The 12,453-nt window shown below is 53.3% G+C and overlaps 3 protein-coding genes across 3 annotated transcripts; 1 reads left to right on the top strand and 2 right to left on the bottom strand.

Moving 5' to 3' along the window:
* Positions 1 to 571: 571 nt before the first annotated feature.
* On the bottom strand, positions 572 to 1,676 carry BDP55DRAFT_727381 (uncharacterized protein; the record flags this gene model as incomplete). The annotated part of the gene is made up of 2 exons (XM_060579303.1): positions 572 to 1,146; positions 1,256 to 1,676. The coding sequence occupies 2 exons, from the start codon at positions 1,674 to 1,676 to the stop codon at positions 572 to 574; spliced, it is 996 nt and encodes a 331-aa protein (XP_060431136.1).
* Positions 1,677 to 5,724: 4,048 nt separating this feature from the next.
* Positions 5,725 to 7,242, top strand: BDP55DRAFT_549791 (glucose sorbosone dehydrogenase; the record flags this gene model as incomplete). The annotated part of the gene is made up of 3 exons (XM_060568960.1): positions 5,725 to 6,015; positions 6,078 to 6,813; positions 6,866 to 7,242. The coding sequence occupies 3 exons, from the start codon at positions 5,725 to 5,727 to the stop codon at positions 7,240 to 7,242; spliced, it is 1,404 nt and encodes a 467-aa protein (XP_060431135.1).
* A 1,607-nt stretch (positions 7,243 to 8,849) lies between these two features.
* On the bottom strand, positions 8,850 to 10,210 carry BDP55DRAFT_767331 (uncharacterized protein). The gene is made up of 2 exons (XM_060580984.1): positions 9,811 to 10,210; positions 8,850 to 9,758 (listed from the first exon to the last, which is right to left on the bottom strand). Exons 1-2 carry the CDS (start codon positions 10,060 to 10,062, stop codon positions 8,940 to 8,942), a joined length of 1,071 nt encoding a protein of 356 aa, XP_060431134.1. The 5' UTR covers positions 10,063 to 10,210; the 3' UTR covers positions 8,850 to 8,939.
* Between the last annotated feature and the right edge of the window lie 2,243 nt (positions 10,211 to 12,453).

Genomic DNA, 12,453 nt, shown 5'->3' with positions numbered 1-12,453 from the left:
GTCCACGAAGCGAACGGCTCTCCGCGGCCGTCCGCGGACCCGTGTCGGCCGGTAATCCAGCGCAGTTGGTTGACCACCGTGATGTCGCATCTCGACTGATACCAATTGCCAGATTTACCTTGGGCAAACATTGTACATCGCACTGGACCGTGCTAGGCCTTTGTCTTTGAATCTGGGCAATGGTTCCAAACAATGTCACTCTCCCTCTACACCGCTTGACGCGACAGTAGTAGTTAAGATGTCAACTCTAGTGACCCGTCTACATGGTCGTCTTCGTATACGTTGGGATTGTCTGGTCAGACCCCACACATCGCATTCGATAGAGCCAGCGTGTCTTTGTTACCAGAAAATTGAGAGTGGTCAAAATTGAACGATGGTTGTATCCCATCTGTCTTTTGATTCATGATATGTAGATTGTCATAGATCCCATTCCTTCATTCCGGGCTGAGGGTATCGCTGGAAAGTCGTTACCAAACGAAGTACCCTCTCCCTATACCGTCTCAACGGATGATCCGTCGGACAAGGTTCCTGTCATTACCCGTTCCCATTGCCGTTTCGTATCACTCATTCCTTACGCCCTCTCCCGCTCCTGTCTGCGGACCTCCTCTTGAAACACGTTCCTCCCGGGCGCAGAACCCGGCGGCGGACTCGTCGGCTCAAGCTGGATATCGGCGCTGCCCTTCTGCCCATGCATGCTCCGCGGTTGTCCCGTGGGATGCGCCGCGTTCTGGCGTTCCACCGCGGCAGCGACGGCCGCGTGACGGCGGCGACGCCTGATGTACAGCCACATCATCACCCCGGCGATGGCGAGCGAGATGAGGATGACGGGTAACAGGATGGCGAGAAGGTTCGGTCGCGAGGTAGATGGGTCAATGTCCAGTGCCATCCTCAGCGTGAATACGGGTCCCGTGACGTTCTTCTCTTCGTCGGTGTCGGGGTCGTTGTACATGAGGATGATGGTCATGTTGTTCGAGGTCTTCTCCTCGAGATCGGTCAGGTGAGGTGTCCATGGAACCCAGCCATCGCCGCCGCTGAGGTTTGTTACGGAAAACGCGGGTGCATTGTCGGTGATGCCGTTGTCTACGTCGAAGCCGACGATGCCAATGGGTGTCGCGGGGTCGGCAAAGAATGTTGTATCCCAAGTGACTTGAAGAATATTGTCAGCAAACTGATATTGGGGGGGGGGGGGGGGGGGGGGTGCTTAAGACGGTCCCGCCATTCAAACATGGACGGGACAGGATGAATTGAAGCTTACTGTAGTACGTCGACTCCACGTGCAGAGTGCTACCCCGTCGAGGTTGACAAAACGGACCATCCTGACCGACCCTATTGTTGCACACGGCAAATACACCTCCAAATCCCTGTGTATTACTCGCCTGCGGTGGCGGTGGTACGCCTGTGCTGGTTGTGAGTCCGCCGGTGGTGGCTGTGACTGTGTAGACGGAGCCCGTTAATGAGTATGGAGGAGGGCTGATCGTTGTGCGTGCGCCATTGCTGGTGACTACTGATGGCGAGATGGTCCGGGCATTGCCGTTTGAGTCGATGGAGATCCAGTCGTTGACCGGGCCGGGACCTTGATTCTGCCGCGGTTTGACAGCCGCGGCTGATGATGATGTTGCGAAGAGGAGAGCTGTCGCCGCAAAGGCGGACAGCAGCCGTTGTGTGTTTGTAAACATGGTCTCGAAAGGGTCCCTCGATGCTGTGCGAAGCTTCAAATGTCGGGGGAGCACAGACGCAGTTGGTGAAAGTGCATGAGTAGGAAATAGTCCTCGCTCGTATTTCTGAGTCGAGTCCGCCTTGGTTCGCTCTGATGTGATGAGAATCCCCAGATTGGTGAGAAAGGAATACCTCGAGGGGAATCAGGTCGCAATAAGCTGCGTCTCTAAGAACAACAGATCGACATGGATCGTAAGAGAGAAAAGAAAGATCGGCTGGTGATGGACCACTTCGTCCCGGATCCTCTACAGCTCAGCGTACCGTACCTTGCTGGGTATCAAATATTAAGCGGCACGACTGAGCAAGGGGGAATCCGCAGAGAAAGGAAGGAAAGAAGGGACCCAGAGAAGCGGATGTTTGCCGGCTTGGGGTCTCGCAACGCGTCATACGAACATGAAATGGAGGGGCATCGGACGTTGGTAGCAGCAGGAGCGGTAGCGGACGCAGGCGGCAGTAAGCACGCAAATGTATTCGTTCGCGATCCTCGAGTTCGAGCCGAGTCTCCAAGTCCAGGGCTGGTTGCGCCAGTTGAGCTAGCGTAGTGCACCACTTTGTGTGTTGGGTGGCTGGAGTAGGTAGAGCAGACGAGAGCTCAGCCAGATGGCGCTAGGAAACTTGAAGGCTTCAAGGGAAGAAGAAGACTCTCTGGCCCAGTCAAGTTAGCAACAAGTGGGAAGAAGAGAATGGAGTGAAATCCAAAGGTGGAATGGCCTTTCTTCTTGTGCTCCGCATGTCCCGCTCTCCAAAGGCCATTTTTGGCGAGGGGACCAGCGTACCAGCGCTGGCTCATGGTCAATCGGCACCCAATGAGAAGGATGCTGGGCGTGAGCAACGCATGCTTGGCAATAGACAATCGCGGGCATGGCACGGCAGCGTGGCAACCAGTTGATAATAGGCGGAGAACGCCAAGGAGGTTGGTGATAGGGTGAAGGCCGTGGACAGATGGGCACCGCGGTCTTGGAAGATGGAGCTTGGACGGAGTCGTCCAGCAGTTTAGCCCGCTGTTGTCTCGGCAAGCTCCAGAATCAATGGTTCGAGCCCGGAACGCCCCTGTCGAGCAGTGTTGGCGTGCTCTGGGCGCATGTCTCACGGCGTGCAACGGTTTTGTGTGTTTGGTAATATACATGTTGGCACTCTATGCCATGCCATCATTTACGGTACCGGAGTGCCGTAGCCGGGCGTAGTGTTCTCTCGTGCCTCTGTTGAGTTTGCCGGTCCGTCTTGGGCTTCGAATATCACAAAAGTTGCGGTGTGTTGATTGGCATCTCTCTACAGTCTCAACAAGAACGCCGTCCCATCTGGTCTCCCCTCAAGGGGTCCCAGACTTGACGTTTGACATGCCAAACTGGAGACATCTCTGTTTTAGCTCAGGTAAAGCAGACGAACACCACTTGCAACGCCTGTACCGCACAGTAGTGTAGGGCCGGTGTGTATTCCGTTTCGCGTTCAGAGGGAAGGGGGTTTTGATGACTAGGCTGAACTTTCTGAAGCGAAAGCTGCGAGAGCCAAGGCAAGATGGACTTGGGATTCTCGTCGAGAAGAGGGGCGATACGACTCAGAGAAGACAGGGAACAGCGTCGATACGGGAATGGGCTTGCCATCAGACAAGTGATTAGTGCGGGGTTGGCAGCAACTTTGCAAGCCCTGCCCTGCAGCCACCACTCAGCAGTAAAGTCTGATGGACGCCAAGCGGTTTCTCTGCGTGACAGGAGGGTGGTTGGTGGTGCTGTTTTTATCTGTACCGTTTGCCGTATGAGTGACCCATTATCGCCATCCTCGGGATGCGAGAGGTTTACTACTTAACCTCGTATGCCCCTTTTTGTACTCCGTAGAGTGACGAGAAATGATCGCGGTCCGCGGGCCATGATGTGTCTAGAGGTTCCCATTCTCAACAGCGGGTTGTCTAACTGGACAAGAGAAATGAACTGGAAATGCTGCGGATGAACGCTGCACGTTCTCAACGTCTTTGAAAGTCCACCATGATTGCAGTGCATGGTGTGACGCGGGAATGGTTTAGCCCAGACGCCTCAACGCTTGCTTGTGTCAAGGCTCGAGATGGAGTGTAAGAAATATTTGTCCGAAGTGGTGGGATGGCAGAATTGCGATTGCGAAGCGTGTTGTCGCACAGAGAGGTGGTTGGTCCATGGACGTCAGGCCAGACCCAGACCCAACGGCACAGCAAAGGGACGAGTTCAGACACTTGGTGGTCTTGGCTCTTCTCATGCTTGCGCCAAGACTCGTTGATGGTTAATGGAGCCGATATGCCGTGTGGTAAGTGTCACGATGTGTGATGATGGATCTGTAGAGGGACGAGGACCGACAGATGCGCCGAGGAGAGGGCCGGAGAGTGGACTTACCCAGCGGGAATGGGACTCTATGGGAGCGGAGGATTTCTTGCTTGCATTGCGGCCTTTTCTTTCTACTGACTAACATCATGACTTCGGTCTATTCCCGTTGGTGAGAAACCAAATGCAGCACAACCCGTATCTATGGGCGCTACCAGAGTCCAGCCAAGACGCCGTTCAGGAACCAACATGTGTCATCCCAGGCATGCCTGAAGCTGAACCCGTCACCTTGAGAGACATTTGGGCGCACATTTCCTCTTCACTATGTATTGCCAGATCAAGTCAACCAAGAGAGATGTTAAGCATTAGGTACACAGATAGACTTGGTCTTTGAGATGACCGAATGGCCTCCCTCAATACCTATGATCATCATCATCATCATCATCATCATCATCATCATCATCATCATCATCATCATGATTGTCCAAGTCGCAACTCTGAGCAGATGGAACTCAACAACCCTTGGCCACCACCACATGGGTTGCCCCTCATCGCCAGAACCACCACGCCCACGATCCGCCTGGATCCAGCTCCAAGCAGGCGGAAATCCGACGACCTGCCTCCTTCGGCCACCATCGGGTCGTGGATCCCGCTCCTGTGCCCACTGAACAGACGCAGCTAAGCTTGTCTTGCATGCTTATTCCCCCACATCAAACGTGAGCCATCCGATAGCATGGCGCAACGCGACCAGAGAATGTGCGCCTATTGAACAACTTTTTTCGCGCCTTACTGAATTCGCTGCGCCAATCCAGCTCTTGTTCGACCAGCGACTGGTGGGAAGCGATGCCTCGACGCCGGATTTGGACCTCCTCGTCTTTCACGATGTTCTAGGAGGACTTTGCATTCCGCTTCAGCACAAGCCTTGCCTTTGAGTAAGGTCCAAAGCTCAGAGCATATGATACGAACATTCCCGGCAGTATGCCACAGTGCCGTCGCATCTTGAGATTAGGGCCAATGCCCGATTCTCATGCTTCACTCTCGCGATACCCTCAGCAACTGCCGTCTGCACCCCCAGCAGCAATGCCATGCAGAGTGGCTGGTCGCAAAAGCAACGCCGTTGCGTTGGCTCAACGTAAGGGGCTCAACATGGTCAGACACGCACATGTGAGGCGTTGCTCGTCCGTCATCGCATCCATCCCTCTCTGATCTTCCCATCCAACGAAGACCCAAAGAGCTTTCATGGGTCGACTCGCCCACCACCCCTTCCGCTGCCCAGTCGACTACTCGCCGTACCGTTCCCCGATTGCGCTAGAGCAGGTGAGCAGCTCCCAAAGAGGCACAGAAGATCGCCCGCTCGCGTCCATCTCGACCACTCGCGAGTCGCCGCACGAGGAGGCGATGGAGGGGAGGGGGGGCATGGAGGGGCATCTCATCCCGAACCAGAGAGAGCTTTGTCTCTCGTTTTTAAGTGGAGTTTTTATCTGCCACCCTCGAGGTCGACAGATGTCTCGCTACCCATCTCGCGGGACATGTTCCAATCTGCTCCGAGGCTACTCAATCGCTACGGGCACATTGATTTCTTCACCTTGCCACTGAGCTTTCCCTCACCTTGAACACATCAGGGGCTCGTTTATGTACGCAAGACAACTCTCAGGTTGAAAGTGTTGTAGCCGCCCGCGATTGCCTGATTTCAGATTTGATCCTTCACCTTGCCCCCGCCAAAATGAAGGGATTCACAACCACCGCGCTCGCGATAGCAGCTGCTACCACGGTGCTTGCGCAACAATGCGCCGATATCATTACCCCCAGCTACACAGCCCCTCAGGTCGCCGCTGGCTGGCAGGCACAGCTTGTTGCTAATGGCTTCAAGAAGCCTAGGACAATTCACGTCGATAGCGAGGGTGCTCTGCTTGTCCTGGATGCTGCCGTTGGTGTTTATCGCGTCACATTCAAGGACAATGGCGGCACTTGTCTATCGTTGATTGAGAGCAAGCTTCTGGTCAACAACACAAGAGTGAGACTTGACTTCCTTGAATTCCCCGCAGGCGATAAGAGTTCTAATATGTTATCATCCAGCTCACACACGGCATGGCCTTTTCAGAAGATGGTAAGACCCTGTACGCCTCCTCCGTCTCCCAAGTCCTCGCCTGGGCGTACGACGCAAAGGCCGGCACCGTCAACGCCGAGCCCGCCGTCGTCATTGACAACATGGCAAACAACGACCAGACCACTCGTACTCTGGTCATGTCCAAGGCCTCAAGCAACTGGCTCGTCGTCTCCCGCGGCGTCGATGAGAACTTCGATATCGATGCCCTCGATGCCAACAGCGGCCACGCTCAGGTCAAGGCCTTCGACCTGAGTAAGTCTGGCAACGACCCTTTTGACTTCAACACGGACGGCAAGCTTCTTGGCTGGGGTATTCGCAACGCTGTTGCTGTCGCAGAGGACCCCGCTACCGGGAACGTCTGGGCCATGGACAACTCGATCGATGATATCACGCGCAACGGCGTCGACATCCATGCCAACAACCCCGGTGAGGAGCTGAACTTGCTCGGTACCATTACGAACGAGACCGACGCCGGTAACTACGGTTACCCGCGGTGCTTCGCCGTCTGGGATACCAGCATCCCGCTGAACAGCTCTCTCAACGTCGGTGATCAGTTCTCCATGGAGCAGAACTCGACCATGAACGATACCCGCTGCCACAATGACTACATCGCTCCCCGTTTGACCTTCCAATCTCACTCGTCTCCCGTCTTCCTCAAGTTCAGCAACGACGGATCAAAGGCCTTCATGTCGTTCCGCGGTAGCTGTAAGTCTCCCTCCCCTGCTCACCTTCTCTGATTAAAACTGACATGGCACAGTCAATCGCCCCGACCCTGTCGGATACGCCCTCACCGCAGTCGACTTCTCCAACGGCGAGCCCGTCGCCAGCAGCGACTCGACCGACGCGCTCAAGAACATCATGTACAACAAGGACCTGAGCACTTGCCCCGATCAGTGCTTCCGCCCAGTCGGACTCGCGTGGGACGCCAAGAACCGCCTGTTCATGACCTCGGACGCCACGGGCGAAATTTACATCCTGCAGCAAAACGATACTACGCCTACGTCAACGACACCTGGCACTATTGTCACCGGCACCGCGTCTGCGACTGCCAAGCCTGATGCTGCAAATGGCTTTGCGCCTTCGCTTGGTCTTGGGTTCGCTGCGCTGATGGCCACAACCTTCTGGTCTTTCTAGAGTGGTGCAGAGGTGAAAATGGAGATGGAAAGAGAATCACTTTGAGACGACGACGAGAGTTGGGCTACGTCTTGCCTAAATTTGAATGATTCCCAGGGAGGCAATGTTACGATACACGAATATACCTAAACCACTTTTTTTGATATGATGAATAAAGAGTGGTACTCTCACAGAGTGAGGTCGGCCTGAGTCCATGGCTTATGATTGACGTTCTGGTGAAGAATGGGTTCACCCAGGTTCTTCCCACCACCTAATTTGCACAGCTTTGAAGACTTGATTAGTGAAAAAGTGTTTTGTCGTTTTTTTGGACGCTCTGTACTCTTGAGCTAATCCCTCGTGTCGTCCTCTCTACCACGACTTCCTCCTGTTCCCTTCCAGCTATGCAGTCCTTATGTTCTGCTCTCCGACAACATCTCCGAAGGTTTTGAATAGTAGGCGTACCGGCCACGAGAGCACCTTCAATCAAATTCTAGCTGATGTCCAAAACTCGAACGCTTCTTTGAACACTCCCCCTTGGTCTGTTGATGCCCTCATCCATGAACTTCTCGTTCTTCGAGAACTCCCCATATCCATATCGATACCCTCGTCTCTGTATTTCATATCCTCCGAACCTTCACCATCATCCATCTTGATACCCTCCATTCCGTAACCGCCTTATTCGAGCACCCCCCACATCCATATTGATACTCTCACCCCGCAACTTCATCTTGTTGTTTTCAGGATTGTGGCGATTCTGAGCCTGGCCAGTAACCACCAAGATCGATGCAACGAAGAAGAACCCAAGTAGCATGAGGGTGATGTCGATTATGAGACTGATAATCTGTGCTGAGATAGTCATCGACATCATCATGGGACACATGCCTTCCTTTGAAACATGAATTCGAATATAGATTTCAGGCAATGAACTTGGCACTGCTCCAGTATAAGAAGCTTTCACAAGATTGGCAGCCAAACACCACCAGCGTTCGGACCATTCTAGCCCATCCTCTTGGCGGCAGACTCTCCGTGAGTGAACTTCATGCGCTTCTTGGAATCCCAGTCCCTAGCCGGGTCACAAGCCTCAGCGAGTCTGTTGTTTGGAGAAGTAAGAAGCCGACGTTTCTTTTGGTGTACCGGACTGAGTGCGAATGGCAGGGTTGCAGAGGACGGTGCCGGTGCCTCTCTGCCAGTCATCGATAAGACATTTGCAGATCTCCCAGATTGCACCCTTGATACCTTCGGGGGTGCCTCGGACCCCCAAGATCCGCTCGGTCGACTGAGGCAATATCTCCTTCTATGTGAGACAATCACACAGAAGGAGCAGGCAATCTTGCAGATTGTCATCTTCGAGCCTCGCGAGAGGAGATGCGGCGCGCCCCCATTCATTCGAACAATTTTTCGAAGTCGGAATAATCAGATCTTCCAGATGGCACCCTTGATACCCTCAGGAGTGCTCTGACCCCACCCCCCCCCCCCAATGGATCAAGAGGCCTCCGGAAGTATTCTGGTGTGTTTGATGTCCATGCTTCTCCTTCATTCGAGCAGTTATATCCGAGCTTAAATCTCCCAGATAGCACTCTTGATGCCTTGGAGAGTCCCTCACATCTCTCCGATGACCTGCGAGCAGATCGAGGGAGCATCTCCTTCTGCGCGACCATGCGGGCCCCCGACAAAATCCGGAGTGCTCCCTCCGTGGAAAATGAAGGCTTCCAGCACTCCTATTCGAGCAATGATGCCGCCAGCCTGTCAAAGGCAGCGTCCAGCGCCGCGAATCGCCGCCCGCCTGCGGAGGTCGTTGGTGGCAAAGCTGAGGAATTGCCTTGAAGCAGGCTTCCGAGCAGGATTATTGGATAAGTCGCGGTCTGCAAGACCCCAAACACCCCCAGACAATAGCCTTGCGGAACACTCGGGGGATTAGTCGCGTCTTCCATTGCAGCAAGGCTTGGTTCCGATGTCGTTGATTCGAAATGACCGCGAGCCGTAAGAGGCCCGCGGTAGGCTTGTTGGGTGAGGTGGGCAATGCTGGCATGTTTCCAGTGATTTGGGCGTATGCAGGACATGGTATCATCGTCAGTCGTGAGAGCGCAGTTGACCATGATGTCCTTCATGTTTGCTACATCCTTGCCAGCGCGGGTGAGCGTCTTGTCAGCCACAGCCCGCCTGAAGAATCGATATCTCCTTCCAGCGTCGCCCCTCGGCGGATTGACGAGGTGCCTCTTTATCGCGTATCTCTGGCCGAAAATCTCCGCCGGGAGCTGGACCACCCATTCCTCTTCGAACAGATTAGACGCGCCCATCTTGGTGACTCTAATGGTCGAGCAAGCCAAGACCGGCCGTCTCAAAGGAAGAGCATGATGATGGCCGGCCCGGCTGGAGTCGGTGTTGCAGCTGTTGGAACAACCCGCGGGAGGGTTCTCAGACGGCTTGAGAGCGCCGACCGAACCCAGTTGCGTGGCCCAAACTGGACATACCAAGGCGAGTCCGTGATTCATGCCATCGACGCCTGTAGGGGAACGACTACTCCCGTTCAGTGTGTTCTTGTAACAGGAGTTTGAATCGCCCTTTTAGGGTTCTTGGAGGTTTTTGAACAGATCTGAACTTCTTTTCGATATGCTTGAAAAGTGCTTTGTTTCCGCGGACGAGCTGCGCGCCGTCGGCCGGGGTGTCGCGAGTCGTATCCATCGAGTTGATACCGCAGTAGGTGATCGTCTCGCCTTGATCAACGTCCATCGCGCCGTACTTCTCGGCTATGGTGATTGAAGCGGCTGGTCCGATGTTGCCGTTCTTGTCTTTGATATACGAAATACCCGCGTTGGATTCGCCATGTCCCCCGAGATACATCGCGTTGAGCTGGCCGGGGCTCTACGGCGACGACGGAGAATCCAACGCGGTATAAGAGACGGTAAAGCTCACAGAGGCACCTTGGTCTCCCACGTCACCCCAACCGCGAGGCCAGGGCAGTGTGCCCCGACCTCGTTAATCAGCCACGGCGAACTCTTGATGGCTTCGGGCATGCCTGAGATGCGGAGAAAAGCAAGAAGGCTGCCCAAGGCTGGAGCCAATGGTGGAAACTTTGGCTTGTTCGAGCTCTCGAATTCAACTTGGCCTCTTTTAGGTTGGAACAGGCTATGCCTAGGGAGGGCATACCAATGGAGATGGCAGAGGCTCTATTATCTTCTGCTGAGAAGTCTGGAAAAGGCTGGTGTTAGCAGTGATGTACGACACCAAGTGAAGCACATCAAGTTGAATTTGGAATTGTGGTCAACTTACCAATTTTTGAACAAATATATTCCAAGCCTTTCTTGTTGGTCTTCATTCAAGCTAGCCAGTAGGGGCTGCAAATGCAGAAGAGCGACTGTAATCTCAATGGCGTCGCAACTCTGAGTAGTGACCAGACGACATGTCGAGATGACGACGTCCGTCGGAAGTCGCATTGGGACGGGACTGAGATAATTTCGGAGCTGTGACGAAAAGTCTGAAGACTCGACGAGGGGCATCGTCGCATCTCTCGTCGCATTTTCTCAGACGGTGAACGTCATCCGATTTCGGTAGCTGGAACACGATGAGTTAGCCAAGAATTCTTGTAGGCATGTGAATTCCCTTGATAAGGGCCAGAATGGTGTATGGGAAAGAGCTGGGGGCTCATGCTAGGGCCACAAGTCAAGATACCTTTGTAGTGTGAATAATGGAAACAAGCTTGTGAAGACTTGGTCACGAAAGTGAAAAACGATGAGTAAAGAGACTCGATGAATCGAAATTGTGAAAGCGATGAAGTAAGAGCTGGACAAAAGAGAAGGAGGCGATGAAGAAGGGAAGCGATAAAGTACGAAGTGACGAAGTGTGAAGAGACGAGATGCGAAGAGGCGGAGTGTGAAGAGATGAAGTGTGAAGAGACGAGGTCTGAAGAGATGGGGTGTCGAGGGACGAGGTAGAAAATAAGTATGAAAGCATGGAGAAAGCAAAGACGAAGTGTGAAAGGGCGAAGATTGTAGGGACGAAGAGGACGTGACTTTGTGTAGAGAAAAACAGGAAATGGGTACTTGCCTCGAGGGAAGGTGAGAAAAGGCGTGGAATTTTGAGCATCGCGAGATTCCGATGCGACGGTTCCTCGATTGAAGCCGTGATTGAAGCGCTAGCAAGATAAGTATTTGGTTGTCGGGGAGAAATTGATCACTCGTTGGTCATGGGCCTCGAAGTCCTCTCTCTCTATTCGGAAGGAAGGAGAGAACGGGTCATGTGATCAAGAAAGAAGAAGGTATGGGCGCTGAACGCATGGAATCTGGAAAAGGTTGGTTTAAACATGAATACGCGAGTTCCTCGAGCCGAGTGGTGATGCACCTGAGTGGGGTTGGTTCGCGTATATATATATGCCGTGTACCTACCTGCCTTAGGTAGGAACGTAGACGCGAGGCGTTGGAATTTGCTCTTTGAAAGTCTATCGATTATTTTTGATAGGTGCTCATCTTGAATAGAGTGGCCGGTTCCTTGAAAACAGAGGACGATTTTCTGTGCTCCTGGCGAATATCTACGACGGGCGTTCCTCAGTTTCTCAAAGGGTCTCCAGAGTGAAGTTATTTATTTTTATCGGCACTCCCGGAGTCAATTCTCCAACTTCCTTCCTAGAGTTTTTCTTGAAGTCCAATCACCTTCAATATCTCTTGCGGGTTCTCTCATATCCTTTCCTCCGGTTGGCGCTTCCGTCCTCTAAATGGCATTGTGTCTTGTACATTGCAGCATGACGGCTCTCCCTTTATCCCCATACTTAGTCATGTTTTCGGCCGGAATCAGACAGCCTCCCAAATCCATCTTGCCCTCAAACTCCATCGTGAACGTTGACAGCTGGAGAGAATCCCACAGAGTTGCAATAGCACTGATGGCTCGAAAAAATGGTCATCATCTCTGTCGCTTACCTGAACATAAGTGAGAAACAGCAGCGAGGAAAGGCCGACTCTCTGGTCGAAGAACAGCAGCACGTGCCTTCGGAAGGAGAGTGGTTTTGTCCGTGTCCACACTAGCCAGCTTCTCATGCCTAAAGCCAACTCCCGATGAATAGATGGAGCAAATTTATCTGAAAGAATGGAGGAATAATGCCTCGAGAGAGACATGTGTTTCCAGCACTATGGCCTAGACGCGCTCAGCACTTCAGAAGCTCGGTCACCATCGCTGAGGCCTAGGATGTGATTTCAGATGACTTGATATCGAAGGGGATGTTATTCTCTGGCGATTCGCGTA

Source organism: Colletotrichum godetiae (genome assembly GCF_030913485.1).
Source record: "Colletotrichum godetiae strain CBS 193.32 chromosome Unknown BDP55scaffold_15, whole genome shotgun sequence".
Classification (NCBI taxonomy): domain Eukaryota; kingdom Fungi; phylum Ascomycota; class Sordariomycetes; order Glomerellales; family Glomerellaceae; genus Colletotrichum; species Colletotrichum godetiae.
This window is presented reverse-complemented; position numbering and strand designations above follow the sequence as displayed.

Coding starts and splice junctions, on each gene's coding strand:
- BDP55DRAFT_767331 (XM_060580984.1), bottom strand. CDS start 10,062: ATGTATCTCGGGGGACATGGCGAATCCAACGCGGGTATTTCGTATATC. Junction 9,759..9,810: donor TCGAAAAGAAGTTCAGATCT/GTTCAAAAACCT, acceptor TCCTGTTACAAG/AACACACTGAACGGGAGTAG.